Source organism: Urocitellus parryii, chromosome 14, assembly GCF_045843805.1.
Source record: "Urocitellus parryii isolate mUroPar1 chromosome 14, mUroPar1.hap1, whole genome shotgun sequence".
Taxonomy (NCBI): domain Eukaryota; kingdom Metazoa; phylum Chordata; class Mammalia; order Rodentia; family Sciuridae; genus Urocitellus; species Urocitellus parryii.
This window is the reverse complement of record NC_135544.1, coordinates 23,285,631-23,302,451: the sequence shown is the minus strand read 5'-3', so window position 1 is coordinate 23,302,451 and position 16,821 is coordinate 23,285,631. Positions and strand designations below refer to the sequence as shown.

At 31.3% G+C, this 16,821-nt stretch overlaps 1 protein-coding gene across 6 annotated transcripts in view; it reads right to left on the bottom strand.

Annotated features, from left to right (window-relative positions):
- The window catches only part of Micu3 (mitochondrial calcium uptake 3), a 97,576-nt gene that overhangs the window by 36,106 nt on the left and 44,649 nt on the right, over positions 1-16,821 (bottom strand). For 5 of the 6 annotated variants that reach the window (XR_013342404.1, XR_003300845.2, XM_026389487.2 and 2 more), the window contains exons 4-8: positions 12,249-12,327; positions 8,330-8,377; positions 6,275-6,357; positions 3,944-4,015; positions 88-126 (exon numbers count right to left, since the gene is read on the bottom strand). Coding sequence is in view for 4 of the 6 variants with exons in the window: in XM_026389487.2 (XP_026245272.2) it covers positions 88-126; positions 3,944-4,015; positions 6,275-6,357; positions 8,330-8,377; positions 12,249-12,327 (321 nt within the window). In the remaining 2 variants the exon portion in view is untranslated. The remainder of the gene's footprint in view (positions 1-87; positions 127-3,943; positions 4,016-6,274; positions 6,358-8,329; positions 8,378-12,248; positions 12,328-16,821) is intronic. The other variant, XM_077792608.1, reaches the window with a different exon arrangement.

Below are 16,821 nucleotides of genomic sequence, written 5' to 3'. Positions count from 1 at the left end.
ATCATCAAGTATAATAAAGAAATAACATCATCAATTATAACAGGTGAAGGCTATATACATAAAGAACATTTAAAGTATTGTACATACACTATTAGTAGGAGAATGGTATCCATAAAGTTGAAGACGCTGACATAGAGCACAAAGGGCCACATGAAGAGTCACATTTCAGAATGAACCCAAGAACAGCAAAAGAAAAAAGAAAAAGACGACAAAATAATCAATTAGGAAGGGCAAATCATTATGCTACATTCTTACACACACAATGCAAGTGGGATAAGTTAAAGATGAGTAGCAAAGTTTTAAAATTTTCATATAATTAAAACATTTAGTGAATTTGTGACCATTTCAACCATGCTCATTGTAACCTGATAGCACTATTGTTTTGAGTAAGACATACTCCTCTCAAGTATACAGCTTTATTTGGATGGGTTTCAGCAATTTTACATGGGATGGGAGAAACTCTAGATATAGCATCATGACAGTAGAAATGGTCTGAGACTTGCACTGGAATTCTGTTCTGTTATTATCAATGCTATGACATTATACAAGCTAAATAACCTCTCTTAGACTATTTTCTCGTCCATAAAACAGGTACAGTACTTACCTGGGAGAACTGTAATAAGGACAAAAATGGGAGTAACATTTATTATGAACACAGCACAGAGCTTAGCATGTAAGTATCCCAAGAAATGTTATGTTTATTTAACTCCTTCTCAAATATAGCTAATTTTTATATGGAAATATTTTAAAATTTAATTTTTATTTGAGTATGTTAATATTTATTATAAGGTAGTTATGTGATTCTATTAAGTTTTACAATTAGTTAACCTTTTTGACTTCTATTATATTTTGCATACTGTTAAACGGCTACTGTTAAATGGCATGTGTTTTATTTAGTTCATTGAATTCCCATAAAAATCACATGTAGTCATTACTCCCGTTTACCCTACTTGTACAAATGAAAAAACTGAGGTATAGAAAAGTTAAGGAAACTTTTTCAAGATCACACCAATAATAAGTGGCATAGTTAATATTCAAACACCAAAAATCTGGCTCCTCAGCCTATGTCAGCCTGCTTCTTTTTTTTTCCAAGCTGCTTCTTTAATATAACCCACATATTTTCACAATGAGCTGGATTTTAGTTGCTTTGAAATTCAACCATAATATTTTAAGAATGTGTAGAATGATACTGTCATTTATAGCATCTTGACAGCACCACTTGATGTTCTAAATGATCCTCTATACTTACAATAGTATAAAATAAAATTTATTAGTTCAGTTTGCATTATTTAAAATGCAATTACTTATAGTAAATTAAAACTAACATTATCACTAAATATAGTAATAAATATTAGTAGAGAACTATACTGCTGAAAAGTAATGTCAATCAGAAGCAGAACTAAAGATTATTCCTTTATTAAGAAACAGTTCTGATAGTTAAGTTATATAAATGAGACTTTAGGAGCACTATTTAATCATACAAGATAAAACTTTTGAGACACCGGAGGAGATCAATGACTTTAGTAAGCATTCCTTTACATATAGGGCTAGGGATGCGGCTCAGTGGTGAAGTACCCCTGGTAACCTCCCTCAAAAAAAAAAAAAAAAAAAAAGTCTTTACCCATATATTTGCTAGGGATGCTTCATTGACCTATATACATATAAAACAACACAACTTGGATATGCTGTAGTAATTCAGATTTCATAATTTCAAGTTAATGAGATTTTACTGTATCATTATTACAGATATTTGCATTAAATCAATATTAAATTTTCTTTACCTTGGCTGTAATGAAGCTCAAAGAGATAAGTTTTGTGCTGATACTGTATACTTCCCCAATGTGTACTGTCTGCTAATATTTTTTCCCTTCCTCTCGCCCTTTGTTACCTGATGCATGTGTTTTAATAAACGTTAATGATTAGAATCATATTGTAGTTTTATTGGAAGATGAATAAATCCTCTCTGGAAGTATTATAAATAGACAAATAAATAAAACAATTATATTTCTATCCATTAAAATTCTATTTATTACTAAGGCATATCAAATTCATTAACATAATTAAATCTACTTAAATTATTTCATTAACAACTTGCCGATTCAGTGAATTATAGTTAGAGGTAATCTATCAAAATTAGAATAACTGTTTACTCTTTTAATGTATTGTGTATAGGAGATAAAATTTAAGAATGTATTTAATTTTCTAGTTGTCTTTGCTAATACTTTAAATGATAGCATTTACAGGGCTATCAACATAAAATTTATTAGTTACAATTTGGAAACTATGAGACCTAAATTAAGTGGAGAACTTTACCTAATACCCCTTTAATACTTCCCTAACATAATCAGAACCAGCTCTTTTTTTTTTTTTTTTTTTTTGGCAATACTAGAGATTGAACCCAGAGGCTTTCTATTATTGAGCTACATTCCCAGCACCTCCCCTCCTTTTTTTTAAATTTTTTTTTTTTAAAGAGAGAGTGAGAGAGGAGAGAGAGAATTTTTAATATTTACTTTTTTTTTTTTTTTTAGTTCTCGGCGGACACAACATCCTTGTTGGTATGTGGTGTTGAGGATCGAACCCGGGCCGCACGCATGCCAGGCGAGCGCGCTACCGCTTGAGCCACATCCCCAGCCCCTTTTTTTAAAAATTTTGAGACAGGGTCTTGCTAAATTGCTGAGGCTGGCTTCAAATTTATAATCCTCCTGCCTCAGCCTCCTGAGCTGCTGGAATTATAGGCATGCCCCTCTGCACCCAGCTCTTTGTTTTTTTAAGACAGTCTTCTATAAGTGTTGCCATAATGCATTTATAATTTCATCACAGTAAAATATCAACTATTGATAATTTTATCATAGTCAAATATCTTATGAAGTATATGTCTTTCATAGTCCTGGTAATCTGAATTTATTAAATTAGATATAATTAAATATTTCACTAATATACTGGGAATGAATATAGTGCCCAACTGCTATCAATAATTCATGTTTAAAGAAAAACTAATACAAGTAACCATGAGAATAAAAAATGAAGTTAATTATTTTAATTCCAATAAAACAATTAAATTACTTTAAAGGGGGACTAATTTGCAAATAAAACAATTATTTACATGTCCGTATTTCTGGTATACCATATGAAGAAATATGGTACAATAAAAAAAAGTTCAGGTTTTGGAGCTGGCCATATTTGGGCGCAAATCTTAGCTTTCCTATTTAATAGCTATATAACTTTGGATATGATATTTTCCAATTATCAGTTTCCTCATCTACAATTGTGGATAATAAAAGAATTGTTAGGTAGATTAAATGAGTAAATTCATGCAAAGTGCCTACTATAGTGTCTGACAGCATGTCTCTGAACTCATTTGTTATTTTTGTAACTTGAACTGACTTGTTGTTAGGCTGAAATAATTGAGACAAACAAACAAACCAAAAAACTGGTAATAAGATGGAAGGAAATGTTGCTTAGAAAATTCTAACTTCAGAATAAGACAATAATATTATACATTCCAGAAGAAGAATCTATAATATATATTTCTATGAATATTAACAAAAATCTACATTACTGCCTTGTATTCGTTTCAACATTTATATTGTTATATTACCATTAAGTTCATTTATATCAAAATTAAATCTTTGCAATTCACCTTTTAATTTTTATATGCATAATGATCTGCATTAATATGCTGTATGATATACCCTTCAAATCTCACATATAACAATAATATGAATGAAAATAATTTAATGAATGTGACTATGGGTACAGATATTTAATATCAATATTTAATGTAAATATTGATATTGAGGAATATAGACACAAAGAATTTTTCTATATAACAACTGTAAAAAGTTTTCAAGAAAATTTCTAACTTCAATTACTATTTCCCAGTGTGAATAAAGTAATTCTCACCTGGAAAACCCACCTGAAACTACTACAAAGTATTTCTTACCAGCATTGCACGCTTTTCTTCATCTCCTTTAGTTTCTCTCTTTTCATTTTTTTTCCTGAATATCTCTTGAAGCTGAAAGGAAATTAATCAACAATCAAATACCCAAGAAAAGTTTTGAGGCACCTACCTATCACACTATGCTAGGAGAATTCTGAAAACAAAGAAAATATTTGGATACTACTTCAACTTCTTATTTCATTACACAATAGTTGAAAGTTAAATAAAATATGCTACCTCCAAAGACTATAGACTTATTCAAATAACTTAGACCACCTCCTGCTTTTAGGAGCGCTTCTCAAATGGGCAAATTATTATGTATCAGGCAGTAGTACAGCAACTGAAAAGACGGGATACCAGCTTTAAAGGGAAAGCAGCTTTTTGTAAGAGGGTAGAGGGCCAGAGATGTGGCTCAGTGGTAGAGTGCTTGCCTAACATGAACAAGGTCCTAGTTCAATCCCCAGCACAACAAAACAAAAACCCAAAGAAGAGTGTACAGTAGAAACAAATAGGAGGTCAACATGAATACTTTAACCTCCCATCTCCATAAATAGACAGCATTCCAAAAGCCATCTATATATAAAACTACTTCAAGGGAATGAGTTCTCTAAGTTATATGTCAGTGGGGTGGAATTTAGCAGTGTTGACACTAAGAATACTTACTCAAAATTTCTTAGATAAATAAATAGGCACATTCTGAAAGTGTCCCAAATACAGTTCTGTACTATCATAACAAAACTACATTACACTAAACTTGTCTATTTTAGCATATCTCCATTTATTGCAACAAAACTAAGAACACCCACCTCTTGACAATTCTGTAAAGCACTAGAATGTAGGTTACAGGTCCAATGGCTTTGGCTCAGGGACTACCCCTAGGCAAGGGCTATGTGGATGTTTAAGATTTTTAAAAAAATTTAAATTGATTTTTTAAAAGTAAATGACAGTGGAATTCATTACAATTCTTATTACACATATACAGCAAAATTTTGTAAATCTCTGATTGTATATAAAGTATGTTCACACCAATTTGTGTCTCCATACATGTACTTTGGATAATGATGTCCATCACATTCCACCATCCTTGCTAACTGGTTACCCTGCCCCCTCCCTTCCCCTCCCACCTCTGCCCTATCTAGAGTTCATCTATTCCTCCCATGCTCCCCCTTCCTATCCCACTATGAATCAGCCTCCTTATATCAGAGAAAACAGTCAGCATTTGTTTTTTGGGGATTGACTAACTTCACTTAGCATTATCTTCTCCAACACCATCCATTTACCTGCAAATGCCATGATTTTATTCTCTTTTATTGCTGAGTAATATTCCATTGTTAGTTTAAGATTTTTGATAAATCCCACTAATTAGTCTTGCTTATTTCCCTTTGAATGGGTACTAATGAACTTTTGATGAGGATTTTTCTCTCTCCTCTTTTCTACCAGAGAAAAAAATGATTTCATCTGTGTTTTAGTCTGTGAAGTAAATTTGAAGCTTATTAAGAGGTTTTCTGAGAGATTAGTAATGGTTGTATTACAAAGGGAAAAAAAAACAAAAATAGAAAGTAAAATGACTATGTGCCATTTTTTCCCTTTATTTTTATGAAGGTAAAGACAGATTTGAACATAAATCTTAAGGGTAGACCTTACTACTTTAAGAAAAATATTAATTTCTATTTTAGAGCAAAAACATAGAAATTTTACCATAGAAAAAGATTCAGGATACATAAATAAAAAGAAAGAGAAAAATACTGGAGGAGGAGGTGGGAAGATAAATGAGCAGCTGAAGACACTGTCAGACCAGCACTAAGGCTGGACTAAGGTAAGAAAGATCTACCTATAAATACTTAAGAACTGTCAGCCCTTATTCAAAGACAAGAAAAGGGAATAGGGAAGTGGATACAATACTACAATAAAAGGCACCAGTGAGTGGAATAGATAAGGAAAAAGGGAAACTATCTAGACCCTGTACTGAGAAGGAAGGAAAATGCTTATGGCAAATACTTACGATTAGGTGGTTGATATAATAAAGACTGAATACTAACCTGGGCAAATATAATATTAGGGCTGCTTGTTATCTATCCAATAGATAATATCTGATACATTCCAAACTTCTAGCTAGTATTTATACACAATTTTAATCATCTTTATACTATGAACATAATGTATATTTTTATAATGAAAATATTATTGAAAGTATGAGTATATATTTCTTTACTAAAGTTGAAGTATAGATTTTTCACTCTTTCCTCTAGAGTAGTACTTTGATAATGTAAAAGCATAAACATATAAAATAAGCAATATTTATTATTGATAAAATGCAGCATATAATATACTTACCACCAAAAACTCCTTTTTATCCACCATCTCATTGCCATCAGTGTCAAACATGTTGAAAGCTATTCTAAAACCTGCATGTGGCTCTGCCATAAAAAATTAGAAAAAATATTCATGAAATGGAAAAATGTATTTTTAAAGTACAAAATCTGTAAAGTTGTAAACAGTTTCTCAAATGTATTATGGAAATATTTTCCTCAACCAAGAAAATAAAAGCAACATGTTACTATTATTTAAATGTAACAAAAACTATAAAGACATAAACACAATAGCAGACTTAACACCCAAATTGGTAATATACTTTAAAAGTATCTTATAATACTGTATAGTACAAAAGGCAAAAATTGACTGCTTTTCTTCTAAAAATAAACATTCAAAGTCTGTTAGTTTGTTAAAAAAAACTATCAGCTCATCATATCTGAAATAATCTCAATGTTTAACAACTTAGGTTGATATAAAAAAATAAAAATATGACACAATGAAACAGTTCCAATTTGGAAAATTATAATTCAATGTCAAGAATGAGAGGTTTCAGATTTGGGTTTAAGTTTCTGAAGGCTTCAAAAAGAGAAATATAAAAAAAGAGGTTTGATTATGTAATTCCCAATTCCTCCAAAATACAAAGAAAAATTGCTTTTCTGAGAAAGACTTTCATAAGTTAAAATAATAAAAAATAAAAAGGAAACACTTATAGACAGACAATGAACTGCTTTAATTTTATGAACTTTATAACAAGGTTCACTCTTTTTTCTTTTCACTTCTAGAACAAAAAGAAGAAACCTGGGCTGAAGAAAACTTTAACATGTCCTTCAAATAGAAGCTCAGTACACACGCTTCTCAAAGTATTTGACTTTTCTTTTGACATGACTGGCATAAAGTTTAGAAAGGACCCCTGCAACTCCCCACTACACTGTTATAGTTTAGATGTGAGGTGTCCCCCCAAAAGCTCACATGTGAGACAATGCAAGAAAATTCAGAGGAAAAACGATTGGGTTATAAGATATTAACCAAATGAGTGAATTAATCCCCTGATAGGGATTAACTAATTGGTAACTGAAATGATGGTAGGGTGTAGCTGGAGGTGGTGGAAATTGGAGTGTGGCTTTGGGGTACATATTTGTATCTGGCAAGTGGAGAACTAACTCACTCACACACACTCTCACACTCTCTCTCTCTCTCTCTCTCTCTCTCTCTCTCTCTCTCTCTCTCCTTTCTGATTACCATGTGAGCTGCTTCGCTCCACCACACTCTTTCACCATGATGTTCTCAAGCCCCAAGGAATGGAGATGGCCTTCTATGAACTAAGACCTCTGAAACCGTGACCGTGTGCTCTTATATAAATTTTTCCTCTTTTAATATTGCTCTGGTCAAATCTTTTAGTCACAGCAGCAAAAAAGCGGACTAAAACATACATGTACAAAGGAAATCCTTACAAACATTGGAAGAGAAAATGAAGTTAAAAAATAAAAAGGAAAAGGGAACACTAATACATAGATACTATAGAATATGTAGTCCACATCCTGCCAGTCCTCTTTTCATATTTTTCTTAGTTGTAGTCCAAATGTCTCATACTTTTTCTCTTCAAACTCCTTAGAAGCTTTTACAGCTGTGTTCAATACTCAAAGAAAATTTCACAGCATATCCATCTCTTTCTTTAGTAGGTAAAAACCATGTTATTATTTGGATGTGAGGAAGAGAATAACAAAGCTGTTTTAGGGTAAGAATGATGCGTATTCTGATAGACTACTAGTGTGGAGACTTCAAGATTCACTTATATGTCCTGATCTTTGGGGCTTCATGAAGAATAAAACCAAAATTACTGATTTTAAATTTATAATTCATGAGCTAATTACTAGACCACAAGCCAAAATATTTTTGACTCTTAATAGTGTTGTGCTTGGCATATTTCTGCAGCATTTAGACATGAATTTTGCAGAACAGCAAAGATAAGCCTAAAGTCATTTTCAATATTGAAAAAAACTAAGGAAGATCTATTTTCCAAGATTCACATTGAAAAAGAGAACTCTATCTAGAAATAAATTTAATGAGCATACTTACTTGTTAAAATACATAAAAGAAAAAGATATTCTGTGTAAGAAATCACACCTAGAAGAAAAATAGTATCAATTATGCTATATACAATATTACTTATCCTCTTATGTATTAAATTAAAATATTCTACTAGCAAAAGACATTGTAAATAAGCAGATGCTAACTATTGTTTTAAAGGAGATTAAGCTATATAAAAAAACTGCAAAAGAAGCAGCAAAATTAATTTTAATTTAGTTGTTCCACAGACCACTTTGGAAACATATATAAAATTCCCATTAATGCTCTCAAATATATTGGCAAAAAAGGGGAAAATTATAATTTCACTTATAGTTGTAATTTTTAAACTTATGCTATTTTTCCATGTATGAATCTAACATGAAACTAAAAAAGGCAGAAATGGTTAATATTTCGAAAAGCTTTATTAATATTTAGTAACACTTGGATAAAACATTAAGACATCCTTCCTTAGAAACCCAATTTTTATACTGCATTCAAAAAATAAGACTTATAGTCACCAGTTTTCTGCTGTCTAATTATCATTCATTATTTTTGAAAAATAATATTTAAATGTACATTTAAGAAATTTTTAATTTAATTTAATGGATTACACTTTATGTACCCTGCACCCTGAGTTTTCTGTAGCCCCATAATTAACTTTAAAAGGAGTCTGTTTGAAGTAAATAAAAGTATACATTGTTACTTGAATTCTTACTTTTGGACTAGAACACCCGAAACTAGAGTTAATGGTTTAATTGATCATCTAAGTAAAATACTAAGAAAATCATAATCAGAAATAAGTCTGCATTATTTATCTAAATAGCAGATAGTTTTGATGTTTAGTTAAAGGGTATTAAAAAATCTTTAATCAGATTGTGAACTTTAAAGCTTCCATTTTATCTGATGTTCTTTGAGACTACTCTCTTTGTTACAGAACAAAGAGAAGAGACGCCTCTTAAGGCAGTTTGTCAGAGACATGAAGGGAACTAGCCAGGAAGCTCTGAAAGCATTCTCTTCTTTTGTTTATACTAGAACATGGTGACCTATGGACAGATAGTTCTGGTTGATTTCCATGAATGTTATGGGAGAAAGATTCTGAAATGGTCAATGTATATAAAGATACAATACTTAGATTCTGTAGAGAACACTCAAAAAAAAAAAAAAGAAAAAAGAAAAAGAAAAAACAAATGCCAAATGCAAGAGGAAAAAAGAGAAATGGGACTTGTTACCTCTATCATCCTATCTCATTGTTCTAATTCACCTGGTGGAGTACACAAGACTTGCTGGTTGGTAAAAAGAATTTTAATAACTACTATGCAATGTGTATTTGACAGTAAATTTAAGATTACCCTCAAAGTGAGAATTACTTAATAGTGTTGAAGTCTTGATTATGGTAAGCATCTGTCTGTAGGGCTACATGCTTACTAAGGTGGCTTAATCTATAGGGAAGAAAAACAAAATGAAACTAATGATGTAATTTAATAAAAATGGTCAAGAATAACTGAAAATATTGCTGAATAGGAATTATAGATTCTTAATGCCTTCCAATAATAAAAATGGAAAAGTTTATAGACAAACCTTTCACTTTATTCAAGGTTACTCAGGATAAATAAATAAACAAATAAATGTGTGTATGCGTGTGTGTGTGTGTGTGTATTTTAAACACTAAGCATATAGTAGTGATACAATCTTTAGAAACAGGATAAGATGTCAACTCGGTTTCTTCTGAGAATTCAATAAAAAAAGTTTAAAGAAAGTTCCTTGAGGGGCTGAGGCTATAGCTCTGTGGTAAAGTGCTTTCCTCACATGGGTGAGGTACTGGGTTCAAGCCTCAGCACCACATAAATAAATAAAGATACTGTGTGTTCATATACAACTAAATAAATGTTTTTTTTTTTTTTTAAAGAAAGCTCCTTAAAAAGCTGTTTAATTCCTGTATCACGATACATTATAGCTGGCTGTTATAACTAAGTCTATGTAACACGTTTTTATAAATACTGTATATTTCAGGGTTTTTTTCCTTATTGGGTAATATTTCAAGCAGATGAGCTTCTTCATTTTAAAATTAATCTTAAATAGCTCTAAAGATTTACGTTTATAATTGCCCTGCCATTTAATCTCTGGGAGAAAAGAAAAAAGGCAAGTATCTCTGAGTTTCTCTACTTCACCTAGTCTCATGGCTCTAAAGCTTATTGAATCATAAATTGTCTTGACAATCTGAAGCATATGACATAGATACAAACTATCCTAGAAGGCAGTCATTGAATAAGTGCAATTATTTAAATTTAAATTAATCAAAGTCAAATAAAACTGAAAATTCAGTTTTTCAGTTTTGATTTATGCTAGCCACATCTAAAGTGCCCAATGGCAACATCTGGCAGTGGATATCATAAGAAACAGCATAGAAGTAGAATGCTTTCTCCACTACAGATAGTTCTATTTAAGCAGTACTGCATAAATGCTCTCCCTGAAAAGAAGAGAAATAGAAATATGCATATAACATGAGGAATATTAGGACATGCCTAAATTTAGGGCTTTCAGATTAAAGCTTTTCCTTAGCTAAAAAGAATTTCCTTTTTCTCTGCATTTTTTTCTGATTATGTCTGACTAGAATTATCTGTTCTTTCTGAGTTTTGAACATTACTGATCCTATCATCTTACCCTGTAATCTGTATGATAGTTTTTGAGACAACTTCCAGAAAAAAAATTTTTAGACTGTTTAAAGACAATTTGGCCCACGTTTCTCAAATATTTAAAAACCATAGTTATGTAAACTCTTAGCTGTTGCTTCCTTTTTAATTTTTTTATGTTGAGACAGAGTCTCAATAACTTGTGGAAGGTCTTGCTAAATTACCCAGGCCATCCTTAAACTTGCAATCCTCCTGCCTCAGCCTTCCAAGACGCTGGGATGAAAAGTGTTTACCAACACACCCAGCAGAAATTTGAATTTCTAATTCTACTTCAAGTATATGAATTATAACTATATTCCTTCAAAGTATTTATCTTTAAGCTACTATAAGTATAATATTTTCAAACCAATATTGATTAGCAAAGATGAAAAAGGAAAAGATAACTGTTCATTTAATTTTTTTGCATATTCTTTTATTTAAAAATCTAAACAAGTATGTGTCATTTCTTTTTAAGGTTAAAGGTTATTTAAGGTTTAATATGCATGTATTTCATTAACTAATTTTTCCATAAATGTGTACAAAAAGTATGTTGTGAAAGAAAACTGCAATAAAAGCCATGTAATAGGATTCCAAGCAAATTAATTTAGATATAAGATAATAATAATAGAGTAAATTAAGCAGGTGGATTTTGTAAATTTGGCTGCCAAAAGACATGTCTGATAAGTTTTTAATAGTGATTAAATTCAGGAATATCCATAATTCCTTAGAAGCAAAATGAAAGGAAGAAAAATAGATACTTGAAGATCTATTATTTTTAGCTTTTTTTTAAAAAAAAATTTCTTTCTTTTGTAATACTGGGGATTAAATACAGGGCATCATGCAATTTAGGTGAGTGCTCTACAACTGAGCTACATCAATAGCTCAAGATCTAATTCTTTGAAGCATGCTTTATATTGTGGTAAATATAACTTGTGCTTTTCAACATGGTTTTTTAAAAAGTATTTTTTTAAATTATGAAAGTTCATTCTGTCATTAAAAAATATGGAAGATTAAGTAATATACGTAAAAAAGATAACATAAAAACAACCACCCGTACCACCCGTAATCATGCCACCAAAAATAACATTACTATCCAAAAGCATTCATGTTTTGGTGTTTTAGTTTTCAGATTTTTCTCTATATATTATATACATATATGCAATTTTAAAAATTACTACAGGTATGGGAGAAATATACACACATGAATAGTGTAATCAGCAGTGTCAATATTAAAATGTGTAAGTACTCAATTAACTTACCTCTTTCTTTAAGATTTCGAAATAGCTTTGATGATCCCTTCCAAACTGGTGGTGTTTCTGAAAGCATTTGATTTAATTCCTATGACAGAAGGTGTCATATATGTAAATACTTTCTTAAAAAATAGAGTTAAAAAGTTGAATGTTCAAGCAAAAAAAATCATTTAAAAGACCTGAAATGTGGTATATTTATCCTATTTTTGTCCTGCAGTTTATTCAACCACAAAATAATAATATTTGCCCACAGTGCAAATATAAAATAAATGATAAAGATCCTATAATGAATTAGAGCTACTCAAAATTTCAGATAAGTAACTGGAGTTATATATAGATAAGATAACCATATCAAGATAAAACAGTAAGTTTAAGTTCTGGAGTCAGTTATAAAGGAATAGTTTTATGAAAGCCATATGGATTTCTTCATCAAGGTCAATATGATAATCTGGCCTCATATTGTTCTTTTCAGCATTACTGGATTGAGGGGGTTTTGAGCAGAGGAGATTAATAAAGGAATATGCTAAAAAGGAATGAAGAGTATTTTTATGGTGACTCAAAGAATAAGGACAACTGATAAAGTGGAAAGACAGGGATATTGAGTTGTGACAGTTTCAAATTTTTTCAGATTTTAATTTAAATAGGAAAGAACACAGACTCAACTGCTACCTGGTCAGCTTTAAAAAACAAAAAACAAAAACATACTGCTGGTGGGATATTATTAAAGAATTTAAATGTTTGTATCATTGCTCATGTAACAATTTTGAATTATTGTGCATACTTCGTAAAAATTACTAAATAAAAACTGTAATTTGATTAATTGTAAAGAATACTGATTAAAGGATTTGGTAAGATAACAGACTTATCTGAAATTTAAAAACCACTCTGCTTAGTAACACATTAAAAAAAAAAAAAAGAAACAGAGACCACTTCTATTTCTATATCTGATCCCTCTTACTCAAACTGTGTGGTTCACCCACAATCCGGATGTTACCTGGGAACTTGTTAAGAATGAATTTCCATTCCTATATCCAGACCTACTGAATCAGACTGTTTTTTCACATATCTCCAGGAAATTTGGGGCATATGCAGGTTTCAGAAACACTTCAAATAAATACTTCCTGATGTGGCAGTATCCGAAAATACTCTGTGGTATTTATAAATGATCATTGTTTTCCGAAAACTTTGAGGAATTAAGATTTATTAAAATTTTTATATTTTGATTCATGATGAGAATCTCTCTCCTTATCCCCAGGGCCTACCTTGTTCTCTTGTATGTAGCAGTGCTATATAAAAAGTTAACTTGACTGACTTTTGACCCTGGCCCCTGGGAGGGAGACTATAAATCTTGGATCACACTTGACTTTATGCTAAGGAAATGATTCAGGATGGGATCTGATCACCAGAAAGAACACTATGATTTGAAGTGACCCAGGCATAATGTCTTGAGAGGAAAAGGAATAGAAATTGAGTTCAATTATACATATGGTCAATGATTCAAATAATCATACTAGGTCATAAAACCCCAAGAAAAGATCTGGATACCAAGCTCAGTGGAGCTTTCAGGTTGGTGAACACCCCCTGATTTCTCAGGAAGAGGGCAAAAAAAGCTCTTTGTCAGGTCCCTCCCAGACCTAACCCTTTGTCTCTTCATCTGACTGGTCTTAATTTGTATTTTTTGTAATAAAACTGTAATCATTAGCATAGCATTTTTCTGAGTTCCATTAAACCTAAGGGGAATTGTGGTAAGGAACTGTGGCAAACCCCTGGTTTTGTAGGTCAGAAATATGGTGCCTGGAGATCCCTGAACTTGCAGCAAGCATCTGAAATGAAGGCAGTCTCATTGGGTACTATGCCTTTATATAATCTCTTGGTGATTAGTGTCAGAATTAAACTGCAGTATTGCAAGAAGTATTGAATATATGTTTTCTAAGTTAAATTAAGTTTCCCAAAATTACAGATGCTTTTTAAGGTATTTATACAACCTTCTCAAATGAGTACAGTTTTTTTTAAATTATACAGTTAATACATATACATCATAGGAAAATTAGTAAGCATAGATAAGAAAAAATAATTACGATCCAAGATAAACACATGTAAGCTTTAATATTCTTTTTATCTGATTCTGTAGCTGGAAATCCTTACATAGCATTTGTTATTGCAAATATTAAATCTTCCTCCTTTTATTATTTTGGAATGTCCTCTTTTTAGTCCATATATTGTGGGCATATTTTCCTATCAAATATTCTTCATTTTCATATTAATGGCTTCATAGCAGTTGTCTATAATAGTAGTTCTAAAATTCATCTCTTTACATACTTAAAAAGACATATGGTTTATATGGGTAAATCTATTTTAAAGTAAAAACAAAAATTTTTTAAAGCACAAGAATACACAAGCATACATTCCATTAGCTGTCAGAGCAATGACATCATCACTCATCATGCAGCCTCTTAGAAAAATCTACACTCTGAAGGAGTAAGAGTAAATAAAACAAGTATCTTTTCAGCATTATAATGAAAATGACTTGGACCACATACATCCTTGAAAAGGTCATTGTATTTAAAGAACTACAGTCTATATTATTCTACAACTTGTCATTTTGCTTATCCTTGTATTTTCTAGGTCTATTCACTTCAATATATGTAGCTCTAACGTATTTATTTATCTTAATTCTATATTACTATATTTATCTTTGGTATGTCTGTTTTACAATTCTTTTTATCCATTCCTCTAATGACTGACATTTATATGGTTTCTAAATTATGTTGGAATTTTTGTTAGTGTTGCACTAAATTTATGGATAAATTTGGAGGAAACCAGTATCATTATGAGATAGCTTATTGTCATCCATGAATATGATGCTCCATTTATTCATGTCTTTTTTTCTTTCCTTTTTTTTTTTTTTTTTGATTTGGTACTAGGGATTGAATACACCCAGGGGCACTTAACCACTGAGTCACATCCCCAGCCCTTTTTGTTATTTTATTTTGAGATAGGTTCTCTCTCCCAAAGTTGCTGAAGCTATCTTTGAATTGGCAATCCTCCTGCTTCAACCTCCCAGACTGCTGGGATTACAGGTGTGTGTTATAACGCCCAGCTCATTTACTCTTGTCTTTTTAAAAATGTGACTTAATAACTTCTTCCACGCTTTCTATTATTACACTTTTAAGTATATAATAATTCTTGTGAAATTCATTTATTTGATAATAATTTCTAATTGCCACTGCTATGGCAGAAGCCCCAAACCAGCACGTTAATTAACTTTGGTTCACTCATCTTACATTCAATAATAACCTTGAATTTATCTGAATAAATCTCTGCATTTTTAAATTTTTCTCTCAGGCATATTATTTGCTACTATTCCAATCATGGGATCCTTTCTTTTTTTTCCCCCTTTGTCATTTTACATGTTATGGCCTGAATTGTGTCCTCCTTCCCCCCAAATTCATTTGTAAAGTCCTAATTCCCAATATTTCAGAATCTGGCTATATTGGAGAGGTATCCTTTAAAGGTAATTGTATGAGGTGGCCCTAATCTGATATGACCAGTGTCCTTATAAAAAGAGATCAGAACACAGACATGCACAGAGGAACGACTATGTGAAGATAGAGGGAGAATACAGCCATCTAGAGCCAAGGAAAGAGGCCTCAGAAGAAAATGACCTGTTGATGCCCAGATTTTAGACTTCTAGCTTCCAGAACTGTGAGAAAATAAATGCCTGATAAGTTACTCAGTCTGTGCTACTTTGTTATGGCAAACTAGAAATATAAGCTAATGAGATGTAATACTTTGCCAGGCCTCTAATAAAATGTAGTGAAATAGTTGTGATAGCAGGTATATTTTTATTATATCTGACTTTAAAGAAAATGTCTCTAATGTTTCACCAGAAAAATGTGTCAATTGCCATAGGCTTTTGAGGATTCCCTTTAGTTAAGGAAATTAGAAATGACTAAATCAAAAAAGAGAAAATTATAAGTACATTAGTAGTCTCTCTAAGCTCCTCACTGATGATGTTACCCTTTACCTCCCCTAGAAGTAAAGGACATCTTGAATTTTATGTTAATCATTTCTCAGTCTTCCCACCTATGAATGCAATCCTAAGTAATATGGATTTACTTTCCCAGTTTGGGACTTTATGTAAATAGGATTATATTTCTTATGTGAATTGCTTATTTTGTTTATCATTACATTTCACTGAGGTTCATTTAGTTATAGCATTACTACAATGCCTTTTTTCATTATTCTATACTACTTACCATATGATTATATCAAAATTTATATGTCTACTATTAATATTTATGTTATTTTATGCCATTATGAACAATCTACCAACATTTTTGTGAACCTCTCCTGCATATAAGCAATGGTTTCTCTAGTTATACACACAGGTGTGAAATTAATGGGTCATAAAGGACATTCAAGTTTAACTTTACTAGGTACATGTGTATGCATTGCTATAGAATTTAAACGCAGGCATGTAATTGCAAAGTTCAGGGTGTATATTATCTTTAATTTCATCAGATAATACCAAATTGTTTTCAGAATAGGAGTATACCAATTTACATTTACAAATGATATT